The 17300-nt window shown below is 41.6% G+C and overlaps 1 protein-coding gene across 2 annotated transcripts in view; it reads left to right on the plus strand.

Moving 5' to 3' along the window:
- LOC128892091 (receptor-type guanylate cyclase Gyc76C-like) overlaps window positions 1-17300 on the plus strand; it is a 72215-nt gene that overhangs the window by 15321 nt on the left and 39594 nt on the right. For both annotated transcript variants that reach the window (XM_054152194.1, XM_054152195.1), the window contains exon 3: window positions 15255-15687. In XM_054152194.1, the coding sequence (XP_054008169.1) occupies window positions 15298-15687 (390 nt within the window). In that variant the 5' untranslated portion in view covers window positions 15255-15297. The remainder of the gene's footprint in view (window positions 1-15254; window positions 15688-17300) is intronic.

A 17300-nucleotide genomic window follows, 5' to 3' on the forward strand; every position in this document is an offset into this window, starting at 1 on the left:
GTTTACTTTGATATTTTAAGGTAATGGTGTTGTCAACGGTCATCAATAGCGTTATTGGTTATCAGAGATATTATATGTATAATTAATATCATACGTATACGCCTTCGTGTAAAAGAACTAAAACTGTTTGATATATTAGGGTGTGACCTGACAGTTACACGTGCTCATAGAGGGTTAACTATCCTTATCAAAAGAATTATTGACACTACTTAACACTAAACCTACCGAATTCATTTGTAACTATTCTGTTTACCGTGTTACCGTCGTAAACTATCCTTGTCAAAAGAATTATTGACACTACTTAACACTAAACCTACCGAATTCATTTGTAACTATTGTTACCGTGGCAAAACAACTGACTATTTTTAAAGACACTTTTTTTTAATGAAATGCAAAAGTATTTTACTTGGAGAAATATAAACCAGAAGTAAACAGGACTTGTTGGATATAATAAATTTATTACCTAATCATAAGTAATTATTTGTGTAAATTATTTACGTCTCGCATATGTTATGTATTTTTTACACTTCTATAAAATACATAATATATGCGAGTATATATATATATTTTACTTGGAACTAAATTGAATAATGCATGAAACAATTGTATATTCATTCCACAAATCGATGAACTCCATAAAACAAAAAGTTGAGAAGTTTTATGAAAATATCTACATTGTTTTTTAAAATTCCCTTTATAATATAAATTCAAATAAATATCGTAGAATCCATAAATACAGATGTATCTTTCATCTAACGGTATATAAAATTGATAAGAAAGTATAGCCAAAAAATAATCGTCAGTAATGTTACAATTTTTATGTATCTGATGGAGTTAACCATTTCTTCAGTTAACGGCTTATATAATTCATATATTGCATACAAGAACTATATACACAAGTTTGAAAACGGTCATTCCACCAGTTTTGATAGGTTTAGTGTTAAAACACCATTGCTCTAGCCAGTTTGCGGACTCGACTCGCGAATATCCTATCGCGAGGATCTTGCTTGTTTTCGTTAGCCATTCGCAATAACAGCTCGACATTACGCGCGCATGAACGTCGTTACTCCATACAGAGTGATCCTCGAGCGTGTCGAATCGTTGGATCGCGATTTTGGAAGCATTTGGAATAGCGCCAGCGTTCGGCGAACATCCGTCGTCTGCAAGTGGGTTGTGCGGGGCGGATCGCGATCCGAGTGAAATTAAGAAAACACGGGATACAGAGATCGAATGGCGTTCGGCCAACTATTCCGTGGCAAACTCAAATGTTTACGCTCGCGAATTTCGCGGGTTGCTTCGAAACGCTTTGCTTATTCCCATCTGCGCGCTGGATGCTCCGTTCGAGGTGTCGTTAATTTTCTAATGTTTCGCCTCGATCTGGCCAGCTGTGAAACAACACGCTAACATTGTGAACGATGGACTCTGCTTTCCTGGGAACTCGAACAACCAGAATTCCGCGTCGTTATTATTTTAACGTCTTTATCGCGCAATTAGAGGAAGTGAACGTTGGACAGAAAGTTATAGGCGAAAACTGTTCAAAGCGTTTGGTGGAAAGAGCGCGAGTCGAGGTTACGTCTTTCTCAAGGGAATGAATATTTTAGGTTGATCGTTTGAATGCGACCGAACTAGTTATGGCAGGCGTGTCAATCTCATTTTGGCTCGAGGGTCAGTTTACGCTTTGCTACCGTGTCGCGGGTCGACGATGTATAATTATTTTGCGACGATCGAAAGTATTTCAAAGACCACCTTTCAGCAGTACGGCTACCACTCATTACTCTGTCATATCCCGAGTATGGGATCATCGAGAAAAAAATCATTTCCACGAACGCAAGGGAAAACTAGAATTACACTTTTATTTTATTAAAGATATTGGGTTGTCCAGAAAGTTCGTGGAAATTTTTAAGAAAAATTCAAAGTAACATTTGAATTTTTATATATATTTATTGAATTACATACAGTCAGACCCATAATTATTCGTACCTTATATGTCTATCAAAGAAATCTGTCTGAATTAAATGATAGCTTTGATGTATTTAAATAAATGTTTCATTATAAATATGTACGCGAATAAACTTTACAGTTGTATGTATTTATAACGAAATATTTATCTATAATGTTTTTATAATGAATTCGCGCCCTTGGTCACACATGCGAACCTTTAGTTTTTTATAATTATAATTACTGTTAATAACAAAAAGAACAAAAATCTGATAATAACAAAAAAAATCGTCCCTGAAGAGGACATTGGACTTTCCAGACAACTCAATATTTTTAGACATCTAAAAGTCTCTGGTACAGTCTCGATCTTCCAGGTGCTTTATCGTTAAAAAAAATAAAACTATTTATATATCAGATCATTCTAAAAGCTCAGGCCTCTTATATAAAAAATGTAATCTCTGGTAGATTCCAACGTTCGATGTTTACTGTTTACTCTTCCATCTTTAGGAAGTTAAGAGACTTGCTCCGAGCGTTCTGCAAGTAATAGCAACAAATAGCGTAGTAGTTTAAGTACAGCGGGAAAACGACTTTAAACGCGGCGTTTATTAGAGATTTTGGAGCGAAGCCAGACACTCGGCGAGGATAGAACTTGCCCAGTGAATTCCCTGGTCCTTTGTCTGGTAAACGAGCGAATATTATTGCTGGAATCTATACGAGCGGCTCGGTTTCTAAAACGGTCCACGGTGTTTCTCTTCCGGACATAAACACGGCGTGCCACCCTGTACCATACTTAGAGACTGCGTTCTCTTAAGCAACGCAGTTGATCAAAGTTGCATTCTTCCGAGCGTCGAAATTCACGCGATTATCGGGATAATCTATCCGATAAGAAGGGACCCCAATTACGCAACGTATCTCTGTTATCATTTGTCCATGATTGATCTCTCGTCTATTCTTTATCGATGATTCACTTTGTCTGAGAGATAGCCATTCTATTTTAAGATAAGAAAAAACCCCAGGTATACAGTATATCTTCAATACACGTACGAGATACAGTACAGCTACCGTTTGACCACGATTGATCCCTCGCGTATCTTTCATCGATGATACGCTTTGTCGAGAGATGTACCCTATCCTGCTTCCGTTTGAACTTGTTCTTAGCAAACCAGATTATTTACATATCCACACAACTCAACGAACAAAGTTGATATGCGAGTATTATCCAGCTTGCATTTTCGCATCAAGATCAACCGTACAGTTTTAGCGATGCTGCTACATTTAGCACGTTACAAACATCGGGATCGTGGCCGGAAACTCTGATAAAATCGATTCCCCTCCAACAGTTTGCCACTCTGAAAAAAAACACGTCAACTTTGCTGAGATTTTGATCGTCGTAGTTGACTTAACGAACTTGTTAAATGGTTCGACCGGTTTGTTATATTAATGTATCGCGCAACAGTGTGACGAGAATTTCTGTTCCGACATAGTGATCGCGTTTCTGCTACCTGTGCATCCTGAAACTCGCGTAAAACTGCAGGAACATTTACACGCCGTAAACCTTGCGATTTCTAATCTTTAGTTCGATCCAGGAACGCCACTCCCTGCGATAGGCTATGAATACTCGTCGAATATATTTTATATATTCGAATAGTCCAATATTTTATATATTCGAGTAATCCAGGAGATGTTTAGGAAACAGTCGTTGGGAATTATATAGTCTAATTAATGGCTAACAGTTATTAGGTGCGGTCATTAATTCTTTACTAATTCTTCATTAATTCTTAATGGCCTCTGAAATGAATTGTTTTCTATTCAATGGCTAATAAAATTTTGTCGTTTAATGGTATTAATCTTTATTATTCAGGAAAGTTATTATAAATATAAAAAGTGACGACTATACCAAGTGCTTTAGCACTTAAATTTAAGATTTTTCAAAAAGTGGAGTTAACCGATTTGTACAGTGAGCACCTCATCTGTAAAAACTGAAGATTAAAAGTATAATTTTTCTCTGTAATTGAAAGGAAAGTTTACTTTAGAAAGGCGTAGAATTAAACTTCTACGCCCAATACAATTGCAAACGTTATCGTTAGGCATAATTAAACGTCGCATTTTACTATACTTTACGGTCAGCCACGATTACTTTTTACAATCACAATCGTAGTTACGGCACGTTACGGTATTAACGTTTAAATTGTAACGTGCAATTACGATTAACGATTGCATTTGTAATTTAAATTATTGATTCTCCAATACTGGTGAACATGTATACATTCTTTTCCGTAGCAATATTCAAAGCATACTCACTTTATCAAGCCTTACCCTGTGTACGCGTCTTATCAATCCCGACGTGTGTATTTAGAACGAGAATTTTTTAACGGAAACGTATGCGGGAGGCGGCGGTTTATTCCGATCGAATCGAAGACGATTCGAACGTCTTTTCGCGAAGTCACGTTGCTCGTAAAGATAGCGCCGGTTATTTTTAGCGATCGTTATTACGTCCATTGAAAAAAGAGCGTGCACGTGTCGCGGCGGTGTGCACGAAATCTACGTAACATGTTGCATCGATCTCGCCTCGTCGTGCAATTTATTACAACGAAACATCATCTATCTTTGCACAATTGCATTAATTGTTCTAATTGTAACCACTGAAACGAAAGAAATTCACCTCACTCGTTGGGAAATTTCAGTAGCTTTATACTTTCCATAGGGATCGAAATATTTCAATGAAAATTGCCGGAAATACAGCTCAAAGTATATACTTTCAATACACGTACGAGATATTTGTATCATACGTTTAGTAATAGTAGTAGCAGGAATCTCTTTATTTCAGTATCATCTCGATATAGAAAGGGTTAACGCCTCCCATTCATACGATACACTTCATTATATTAACCTTATTCTAGTTGAAAATTTGTATCCTTCTTATTCCTACTACACAGTCTTTGTCAGAAAATCTTAAATTTCTAATCTGAGGTCATAACTTCAAATTATATCCTATTATTTATTCTTCCTATTCCCTTTATCAAACGTTTAGTACAAATAAACAAAATTCTTAAACGCGTAACCGTTTTATGGTAAAATTCGAAAGATATGCCCGCCGAATAGCTTTCGATTCGATTATCTTCGCAGTCGGTATATTCCTTCGTGAAAAAAGAAAAAATACGTATAAGGACGCATTTGCACATAATTGCGACGCGGAAGGTTCCCCAGGAGGAATTGGTCGTTGGTCGCAAACAGGGAACAATGCGTGCGTTGCCGATTTGCATATCACATTTTTATCAGCGCACCGCGAACACATGTTTTCAACAGACCTCGCACGTTTGATCTTGAAAAGTTGCTCGATACTTCACACGACTCGAAGACACTCGTATAATATGCACGTTTCACTTCGGCGCTCTACCTAGCCGATTAATTATATTCTACAATATCGCGAAGCATGAATACGAAGTGACGTAGAATTGCCAGGTAGAAAGTGGAAAATACGTAGGATCACGTCAGTGGCGAGCAGCTGTGGATTTTGAAATGACGTAGCAGTGCGTCAATGGGCGCGAACGTGTTAATTAGCTCGAATATTGGAAAGGTACATCGAAACTTTGGATACGACCAATCGAGTCGATAATCCTCCAACGTAAGGAAATCCGCGGTTGGTACGGACCTGGGATCACGCAACAATGTGACAAACTCGCATTTTTCCGAAACAGTTATGGAATGCAGTGTGCGAACTTGTCTCGTGACACGCACGTCCGATTAATTTATTTCGCGATACACGCGTAATTCGTTGCATCCTCGCGACTCTCCCGGTGCTTTTTCATCCTATCGTGGTTGCATAATTAATCGATGGAACGGGTAAATTAACAGACCGCAGGTTTAGTAATTAGAGTTCGTCTTATTTTGACGAATCGGTCTTTTTGCGGGAGCTCTCTTACATGATTATCGCGAACGTTTTTCTGATTTATACGTACCCGGCTTATGTAAATGCGTGACTATTAATATTCGCATTTAATCGAACAGACGCGCCTGTACCTTTATTTATCGAGGCGGTTATCTTTCGCGCGAACCGGAGGCGTGATCGGTGCACAGGAATCGAACGTCGACGCGCAGGACAAAGTGAATATTTCACCTATTCGTTACGTCCACGTCCATTGTCGAGCCAGTCCAATTGGGTGTCGATAAAAATCAAACGAGTATGCTGGATCGAGCGCAAATAGGCGCTGGACGAGCAGAACTATTTTTTTATTTTTATTACAACTACGCTTGGTCTAGAAAAATCGACAATGTATATGCTTCATTTAAAAAATATTAGTCTTCTGTAATATTCTTCTATAGAAGGTATATTTGAGGCCTTGAGAACCAGAGTGGTCTAATTGTAAGTAACGTGTTTTAAAAAATTGAATTATGGCCTAAAGCGCATAGCTGATAGGATGTTTTATAAAGCCAAAGTGACGTATGTTTAATTTCCTCAATCATTAACGGATGGCAGCATGAAACTGTAATGAATTTTTGGCAAATAGGTCCAATTTCTCTTTATAACTCAGTAACATAATTTTGTAGATAGGTTACTCTGGTTCTCATGCGCCTCGACTGTCCTCACCTCACGTTGCCCGATTGAATTTTTGTGACGGTACCGGGAATGCTGATATTTCTTTATGAAAATTAACACGAATATTGTTCAAAGTGCGTACTTTTAATGTGCTTATAAAGCATTTAGTGTCGTTAAAAGAAATTTCCAAAAACATGAGCATTGTTTACGGCTCAAAAGGTGTTCCCTTTCGACGCAAAGACCTAGAGCCAGCCCGTAACAGGACATGCATTCGTTTGTAAATTTAAATGGCTGTGTAATCTGACTGACACGATTTGGCTACTGTTACGGCGAACCTTGCGCTGTAATTTTAAATTAGTACACAGAGGCGGTGAGTTGTAAACGATCCATAGATACGAGCGCGCGTATCGAGGTATCCTGTGGTGACCAACGGAGCCACACCCCTGAACGTTTACAGTAGTAACGTGATATATTATATCGGCACGAAACACTCTAATGTACTGTGTAGCTGCGATAATGACAATGCCCACGCGTGCACATCTTGTACAACATGTATATATGCATATCGTTCTTCAATTACCCCTTGTAACACGATATACTGTAGAAAATGAGGCGCGTTAGTTCCCGTATTACACGTATCGCGTGCGGAAAACAAACTGATACATGGACGACCGTGTTTCGAGAACGGTTCCTCTCTCGTGCCATTCATTTTCTACTCGATTCCATTCGCATCGACCATTATCGACGATTAGTCGGAGAGCTACAGCTTTAGGCTAGACGTGGATCAGTGTGATCTGTCACTTCTCAGGAACATGAGTCCTTATCCTGTATGAACACAGACAGAATTTATTGTATCAGGTCGTATCATATGTTTGAACCACAGATTGTGTTTATAAATATTTCATAAGGGACTACAGAAATTTTATAGCGATGACTTTGGCAGAAAGATAGGAAGAGATCGTAAAGAGGATGGTTATATTTTGTTCATGTATGTATACAAGATTCTCTAAAATTCTCAATCGACCAGAGATATTACGTAACTAAGACGTACACGTCATCTTGTGAACGAACTAAAATGATTTGGTAAAAGGACAATATATTAAGTCTACCGAGAAGTTCTGTCCGTTCTGGTTACAACAACCTTTTAACAAGTCCACGCATATTCATTAAAAACGATATTAAATTGCAATCATTCTGGCAAGATGTCATGAATAATGATAAAAATGATATTATTCAATAAAATTTATTCAAGGTATGAGAAATTTATTATTTTGTGTTATTCTAAAAGTGGACAGAACTTTTTGACTAATATTACCGCATGACCTGAAAGTTACACGGGTTCATAGAGGGTTAATAATTAAAAATCTCTCGATTAATTATCGCCCCAGGCAGAAGATGAAGGTTTGGTAGGGATGTAATCCAGAAGAATTCCAACGGGAGAGTAGGGTTATCACTGTTTATCTAAACGATATGCACCGCGAGTGTGGACCCTGGGTTGCGTAAACGCATGCCTGACGCATACCATCGACCAGCCGCTAGCCGATTTGACTTCCTGCGTCGCGATCCATGCCGATCGTGAGCGCGATCGTCTCTACGAAAAAGGCAGTGGAAACGCGTTAGAAAGAGGACCAGTTCCCGTATATTCCAAGACACCATTAAGGAGACACCTCGGTGTCCCGCGATGTGTTACAGCGGAAGTCGCCGGTTGGGGGGCCTCATCTGTTCTGTTTTGTTCGCCATTCTCCACGAAACGTTGATTGAAAGGTGTCAACGAGTTCCTTGGATCGCCGCGTAACACAGTGACACACACAGAGTGATTTCTAATCACGCGCTGATACTTGCAATCTGGAGCAGAAAATGAGAATAGTATTATGCGCGAGGTGTCTCGCTCTGACCAGAAACAGGACAACGGGGTCGCGTACGCACCGGTACAATAAAATTTAGCAAATCAGAATGTTGGTCATTCATAAATATATCTTTTAAGCGTGTTTATAAATGTTAGAAATTTTTTCTTTTAAGGTTGAGAAAGAAATGTAGCACTTACGTGTAACACGGACTGTTTATTGTAGCGATTTATTCACTCTTAACGTACACAGGCAGTGTATCCGCGGACCAGCATAAATTTAGCAATGCTTGTAATGATTATGATATAAAATGCGAAGGAGGATGCTCGAAACTAAACGACCCGTACTTGGCTGCCTCATTTACTCGGACTAAAATACCAATCGGTCCATTCCAACAATAAATAAGGTATCGCCTCCATGTGTTTGCACTTTAACCCTTTGCACTCCGAATTTTCTGATTTCGATACAGTTTTGTCGAATCTCGGTCAACACGGGATCTCAAAGGGTTAACAGTTTGCAGCAAAATTTGAAAGATTGCATAGGCGCGCGTGTATATTTCTTTCTCTTACATAGATTGTAGCCTTGAACTTCAAACCGTTAGGACAATGCACGAGCTTGTTATAACCTGCAGCTTACTCAGGTGAAACTGAATGCTCAAAATGCTGTGTCACCACGACGATCCATTGTACAAGATGACAATCGGCTGATTGCCATGCTGTTTTAATTTGTTTGTGACAGAAGAGCAGTGCGAGCTCTAATTATTCTAATCGTGGCGTCTTTTTCGTGGTAGATAACAGCTAGAGCTAGAATCGTTTAGAGTGTCGGCATATCTTCTTCTAATTATTTGTATCTGAAAAACACCTTGGAGATTGGCATTTTAGATCCTTCATCACTAAGGTGCAAAAAATGAAACCAAAGCGATACGCGTGCTAAGTTATCGATCAGGAACGATTTATCCGAAGGTACCAAAGGGTAACGGCACTTATAAATAATGTATGCGGCTCGCCAAACGTAGCTATTCTTAGCGTTTTATCGGGCTGAATTTGCTTTACGTATCGTGCCCGCGTTTAAAAGATTCTGTTTGCTTTTACGAGCACTCGTGGTAATATAACGGTCCCGTAGCGAAAATAAATTTAACACGGGAAGATCGCCTGGTGCGTTGCAGAAAATTGTTGCTCACCTTTCAGCTAATTTCGTCTAGTCGTTGGTAATTGTAAAGTTTAACAGAAACGTACGATAACGCGGCATTCTTTACTTGAAATTCTTGTTTATGATCATCTTTGAGCGTCGCTATCTTGGCGCCCGACCTTGCGAGAAACGTTTCTCGATATTCGTACTGTATCAACATCGTTAATACTAGGTGGGTCGTTCGCTATCATTATTTTCGTGACACGAATAGCCCGATTCGAGAAACACGATCTTTGCCCTCAAATATGGGCGTGACACCGTTTACGAAACCGTGTTCTCTTGTTTAACGACACGACTGCGATACGCTTTAAGCCATTCTTGTGTACCCAACGCTGTGTACACTGCGTCGATACGATTCGTCCATTAGCTGCATTTAGGGAAACATCGAGGACGGGACGAAACGCTCGGGGGAGCGTTTGGTTGCAAACGTGTCTCCAAAAGTGTGCCAGCAAGTATATATTTAAAAGTGAAAGAGTCTCTTGGGTCGATTAATATTAATCTGCGGGATCGACTGTTGCCGTTAAGTCGACGGGGATCCGTTAAATCTTGTTAGAAATTCGAAGAGTTTTCATTGTTCGAGTGAAACGCGTTTCGAGCGTTTATGAGAACCATGCTCTCTCGCGTCTAGAAGACGTTAATTGGATTTCAAACAGTATCGCGAATACAAAACAGTGGTAGATCGTCAATTGAATTCGTCGATAGAATTCCAGCTGAATCTCTATACGTTTCTATCGATCATTTTCAAATGCGGAGTAGGTATAACTGTTTCTCAATTATTTTTTTTTTATATTTCGTCTAAAACGAATTTCCCAGCAAGAAGATCATTCGGCAGTTGGACCATATTGCTTGCTTAGTAACGCGTACAGACGATACGTCAACGGTGCAAACATTGACGAAAACAATTTCCAGTCTTCGACGACCATTCAGAAGATCTGCGATTCAAGGAAAGACCATGACGATTAAACCTAAAAATTAACCAACCTTGTAAGTCAAATTTGCACTGTGTCTTCAAAAGAACCTAAATATTTAAACCCAGAAACTACGCGCAAACAGCCTCCAAAGTTATCGCTAAACCGCGGATGTTTATGCAAATTCGTACTTTTACGGATTCAGATAAAAAATTGAAATTTAAATGAAAGCGCGTCTTATCTTCTAAACGGTATAATATGTATTTCATTCTTGACATTTTATGTATTTTTGCATTCATGCATATCCTCGTACATCGTCCCACATAAACATCGTAATCTACTGATTACCCTAAATCGATTTACGAAATTCGAAACTTTCGCTGGCTTTCGGCGACGATTTCGTCCGAGTCCTCTTTTGTCGCGATGCGTCATTCCGCGGCTGCGTCGACGCATCTTCGTCGCGACGTCTCAGCGTTGTCTCGAGGCGTCGAATAAATCCGCGCCGCTGACTTTCACCGGGCGGTCATAATTAAATCCGAGTCGGAAACGTGAAACGAGTCGAAAGTTGCGCGCGGCTCGGTTGGTGAATGACACCATGCATCACGTGGAGAAGACGTCTTTATTGTCGCAGAGGTCGTTATAGGCTAGCGCTCGGAGTCGCCTACGGAGTTCGCAGGTCTGCGTTACGTAATCGCAACAGGTGTGTCCCCCGGCCACGTGTTCCCGTCGCGTTTCTCGATGCTTGAACGCGGAATCGTTCCGCGTCGTGAGGCAACTGCGTTATTTTTCCACGGAATCGGTCGCGTTGCGACACTTCGTTCGGCATTGTCGCTTCTCCCCGCTGTATCAATAACGCGCCGATCTGATCGCGATACAGTGGTTCTCGCACCTGATGCCACGTTATAAAAAACTAAAATCGGTATTTCTTAACACGTTGACTGTGAAACTGAAGCTCATGAAAATTTCTACAGAGTTAAAATTTTGTCTCGAGACTATTGAAGATTACATAACTTAACCCCTTGTCATACGATTTACTCTGGGGTCTCGCGTGCCATAAATAGGTATAAAATTCTTCATGCGTGTTTATACGACTCGTCTGACTCGTGCTTTTCATGTTCGACTCGAATTCCTTACCACGTGTCTAACGCGTTGTTATAGGCTGTTGAAATAAGCTAAGGAATTCACATGTTTCCGAAAACTCTATATCCGATACATATATGTATATAATTCAACAGTCTCCTTAAATACACAAGTTTCTCTACGATAAATGGACAGTAAAATGATGCAGGATCGGATGTCTCGATGAGACAATGCTAATGCAACGATCAAACTTTTTTTATTATTACCGTTTTTGTTGTAAAACTGTTACCATCATATTCCTGACATTTTTCTGATTATAATGGTACCAAACACGTCGTAATTCGCAACATATTTACTACATATTGTCTCACCGAAATAATCCCGGTGTTGGTCGCCATTCTCGCATGTCGCTCCGTTCTCTTCTTCATTCGCTGTCCTTCTCTACACTCGAAGTTTGTTGCCAAAACATTAGAAGATACAGTATCGACTGAAGGACGCATGCAAAATCGGAGACCCAAAACATTGCACTCGAGTGTTTTTATGTGTTTACACTTGACTCGGAGTCGAGCGTCAAACGTAGGAAAGGATAGATAGTGAAAGAGAAAGAGGTCCGAGAAAAAAAAAATACTCGACAGAAGCGCATCAATCGGTGAAGATCGTATTACACCGGTGGTCGGGGGTTACTCGGGCGAAACTACGGGCAAAAGAAATATGAATGGGCTGGCAGCGAAGGGGTGGGTATCTAAGAGACATACAAGGTGTCCCAGCCTAAGTGAAAAAGGGCTCTAACTCCAAAACTATCGGCCGAATACAACATTTCAAATATGGAAATTGCATGGTAAAATGAGGCTCATGTTTTAGCGCGAAGGAATTTTTGTTAACTTTGTTATTTAACGTGATATGATGGTCAACTTTCCTTTTTCGAATGGAATTATATATTTTTTGTTATACCGTGCGATAGTACTTTTCAAGACGAATTCATTAAGCTCTAATGTTTTTACCCGATTTTTATTAGTTTTCAAGCTATGACGCTCCAAAGTTTGCTAATTTTTAAGGAGAAAACTCGGGCGGTCCCATTGATGCATGTAAGCACTATGCGATTCTTGAAATTGATACGGAGGGTCTAGGGATTCTAGGCCCAACGAAGGAAAATGCCAAGAATCCCAATATTCTGGGACTATGATACCAGGGACCAGGTACTAAGAAGTGCAAGTTCTGTCCCCGTACCTTGTTACCAGGTCAGTTCCGATCGTACGCCCGTCCGAATACCACCTAGAATATCTTTTATACTTTCTTCCACCGTTTGCTCTTTTAAATATATACAATTATTTACACTGTATACGGGTACGTTATTTTTACGATAACTCCTTCAACGTAGGCGAAACGGTTAACACTTGTCCTAGTATTTAATTTTTTTTAACCTTGATCAAATTCTAAAATCCTATCAAGATTTATTTCCATCACTGCCTCACCTGTGAAGAAATTAAAAGACCTGTCACACCATTTCTGAGTGACATGGTGACCAACGCGTTAGGATTGTATCTAACGTCTCCAGACCAAGATAACCATTACCCCGCATGGATTTCCTGAGCTTTGTGATCTAAAGAGCTCTATTTCAAAAACTGTAGAATACCATTAATCCTTATTCCGCCATGGAGGCATTGTGACCATCGCCTCCAAAGAACTCAGCTCGGAATCAACTGACATTCGAGATCTTCCCAAACGTCGAGAGGCAGTCGTAAATCATCCAACTGCTCCTATCAAGTGGCTCTCGAAATAATTCTGAAATTAGACGGATGACTCGCGCGTTCATCGGAAGATCGTTCCGCAGCCGTGATTTATGGCGGCCTCGGGCACATCGCTTCCTCAAAATCGTTTTCTCAAGACCGTTTCCGCGAAACGTAGGGAAGTCGCGATTCCGCGTGCACGGAGATCTTCCCGATTGACGCACGCCGATGCAAACGAATTGGATCGATCGTCGAAGTAGGCGTAGTAAGATCGTTCATAGACGCTGCGGGCGATCGATCGCATCATTACCGCGTGTTATTCGCAGTCTCGTTTTTTCCGGGGATTACTATGTTTCTGACGTAATGTTTCCTGGAGATCATTGATATCCGATCCACGTGATAATAGCTGAACGCGCGCAGCGGCTTGACTCATTTTTAATCTAGCAGTTAAGAGCAAGGCTGTGTCGGAGATCTATAATAAGGAAGATCTCTTTATTGTTGTAATAGTAATAAGGAAACGATAAAGGGATTTAGCGATAGACGTTGCTGTTAAAACCAACCTTGAGTAGTAAAAGGTGTAGTAAATATTAAATCTAAATACTGACAGGTACAATCATGAAATTTTTACGAGTGGTAGGGAGGAATGGCAAGGTCGGAAGCGTCTCCTATAGAGTCATCGAGGTATAGTTATTCTCCAAGGTAAGGAGTCCTGGAACGAAACTCTGTTGCTTAGTTAGCGGAGGTGGAGTATCCGGCGTTGCTTCGCGGCTAGTCAGCCCGAGGGACATTAAACCGAGGATGCGCGATCAAATTTAATAATAATTGAATTTCAAATGGAATGCAGGTTTCACGAGGAAAATTTGGATCGATAGGAAGTCGTTGGCGTCGTGTTGGACGAGTGGTTCGCGCGTTATATCGTTTTAGGGATATCAGTTATTATTAGCCTCGCACAGATGGCATACGCGATGACTCAGTAAGTGCTGTCCGATGATAAGTGCATTCAGTCGCGACGATAGCGTCGCAACGGTTCTTCTAAGTCAAACACTTGTATCTCGGTAGATGAGTTTATCGAATTATCAAAAGTGGAGTCGGATAAGTTACTGAAAACGCGTGGCACTTGGACGGGTGTTAGCTTCGATGGGCGTTAACGTCAACTTTGTTCGCAAAGTGCTATTCGATCAACGTGTTAATCACTGGTGACCATCGAGCGTGGTAAGGTACAATAATTATTTAGCGACTGTGGACTGCTTAATGAGCATCCTTGGAATGCAGTAATTCGACCGTGGTTTGAGGAATAATTTGTATTCAAATGGGTCAAAACATACAGCACCTTACCGCCCTTTTCCAACTTAACCAGTCGGGGGTGCGATAATTTTAACAGTTAGCTCTCTGTTGTATAGTTTATAGAGCAGGCGGTTACTTAACCCATTAAGCTACAATTCAGGCTCCAATACACCAACAATACACCACCGGTCAGGCTCGTGATTATCAATTTTGACCCGAATATCCGATCACGAGTCTCACACGTAGTTGTAGCTTAAGGAGTTAAGGGATTTGCTGTATTTCAGCCACTTTTGGGTTCTTCTTTTAATCCTTTGAACTTCCGTAGGACATACATGTCCCAGCGAATCTCGTTGAGTGAGTTTGTCGAATTATTAAAAGTGGAGTCGGATAAGTACCTGATAACGCGTGGCACTTAGATATGTGTTATCGGAAAGTCTCTCGTAATAAGTCTCAGAACTTTAAAAAGTTGATAATTGATGAGAACAGATAAGAATATCGACTAAGTTGCAGTGAATATTCATGATTTCCATTAGACAAATTACGATAGAACTTATAGAAACATATGTTTAAAAAAAAACCATTTACCCTGAGGCAAATTGTCCCTCCCCATCTGGCTATGACCTTTGACTTCTATGCAATACAATTAATTTCTGAGAGAAGAACGAATATAATCAAAATAGGAAACAACGGGTCAAGTTTGATAGAATATCAGAATCATTTACATGGAAAAATCTGTGAATTGTTGCAGGTGAACGGGAGGGAGGCGGTGCTGACCGGTGGCGGCGGCGGCCATGCGCCCCGGCCCGCCAGTACAGCCGAGCCGCCGCAGGCCTCCCCGTCGCCAGGAACTCCATCAGGAACACAATCGACGGCACCGGCAAGATCAGCTGCAACCGCTTCACACGCGGTCGAACGGCAGCAGCTCGCGGGCCCTGCTGGTGTTGCTGCTGCTGGCCAGCAGCCCTCTGGTCCTGGGCCTGGCCGAGCCGCCAGGGTTACCCGGGGCCGAGTGGCAGCAGGCGCTCTCCAGGCAAAGCTATCCAAAGTCGACTTTCGGCAGAACCATCCAACCGAGGAAGCAGCAGAACCTTACCATCGGATACCTCACGGCCATCAAGGGCGGCCTCAAGGACCGTCAGGGCCTCGCTATCTCGGGCGCCTTCTCCATGGCTCTCGACGAGGTAAATCTAACCGTGCCAAACCGTTTTCGCCTGACTTGTCGATCAACCCATTTGATGTTTTGACTAAAGATTTAAATATTATCACACAGTATTTCCTTACATCATTAATCCATAAGTAGTTATCACATTGTGTACCACCAGTGCTTCATTCTTTTGGTGAAAATATATTTTACAGAATTAAATTTTTCATAAAATACATGTGTTCAACGAATTAAATACATATGTCTATCGGCGGTACACGTGGCACGGAACGTGTTAACCAGACAGCTGTGGCGTACTCTTTCCAGAGCACGCGCTATGTGTGTCGCGAGAATCGAGCGTTGACGGGCATAATCGTCAAACACAGCTGACTGGTTAAGGTAGACCAGGTGTCTCGCTAGAGGCATAGCATGATATCACACTTGGATGTTGAGGAGTTTCGAGACTTTAATTAAGGATGAACGGTAGGCGTTTGAATCTGTATCTTGAGAGAGGAAGCTTTGGTACCAAGAAGTCTTTCAAAAGTTGATAATTAATGAGATATACATATGTGACATACATAACATATAGGAGTATTGACTAAGTTGTAGGGCGAAGTAATACGCCTGGAAGATTTTTTTGCCAGTAGCTCTGGGTTAGGTCAAGAACAGTTGAGAGTATACCCATTTTCAATTTCTTTCAGATTCGTATGCATAATGCCCGAATTCTTCGTAAACTTATTGTAAACGATTAAGTGACAAAGTTGGCCATACACAGATCCGTACAAATTTAGGAATCCATTCAAATCTGCTGGACCTTCTCGATGCCTCCTCCGCATGTGGTACGTTTTGAAAGAAGAATAAAAGCCTCGAAGAATGTACAAATTCATTTATTCGGTATACCGTAGCCAATTTGGAGTGGAACGACCCGCGACGCGCGCTGCATGAGCAAACGTGTCGCGGTTTGGAAAAAGTAGGGAGTATCGTAGAATTTGATGCGGAGCGGGCCGCGGAGGAGAAAATCGTATCTCGTATGGCTCGGCACGGCCGGTGTCCGAAGTCGGTCCTAATTGCGGTAGCGGGTCTCCGGTTCCCACGGCGAATCCTCGGCTTACCGAAAAGTAACGTCGGTAATATCGCGGGGCCCCTGTCTCGGGTTTTTTCCTCCGGGCGGTCACCGTCGCGGCGTTCCACGCTCTGGAAGGCTCGATAATTCATTGGAGGATCGGGCGTACGCGGTCGGTTGCTCGCGGTCTCACTCGCTCGCTCGGCCAGCTCGCGCGAGGACCGTGAGATCGTTTTCGCCGTGGCGTGGGGCGAGCCCTCTCTTCGGCCGAATAAGAGAAGAAAAAGAGAAAGGTGCGCGCTGCAGCGGGAGCTGCAACGTACAGAGTGACCCGGCATCTCCTCGGAGATGCCGATTCGTGCGAGGGTTTAAAAATACAAGACCGGCATTATTCGCCGGTCCGCCCACGCGTCCGCCGACGAAACTGCGCTCTCGCAACCGTGAGAAGAATTCGCTCGCGATCGAGAAACCTTCTCCTCCCTCGATCACCCGTGTGTGCGCGCACACCTTCCTCCACCTCCTCGTGCTCTCCTCGTTTCGTGCCTTCCTTCTCCCTTTTTCGACCAAACCTGCCTCCGCGCTCTTTTGCA

The sequence above is a fragment of the Hylaeus anthracinus genome, unplaced genomic scaffold (assembly GCF_026225885.1).
Source record: "Hylaeus anthracinus isolate JK02 unplaced genomic scaffold, UHH_iyHylAnth1.0_haploid 12002, whole genome shotgun sequence".
Lineage (NCBI taxonomy): Eukaryota > Metazoa > Arthropoda > Insecta > Hymenoptera > Colletidae > Hylaeus > Hylaeus anthracinus.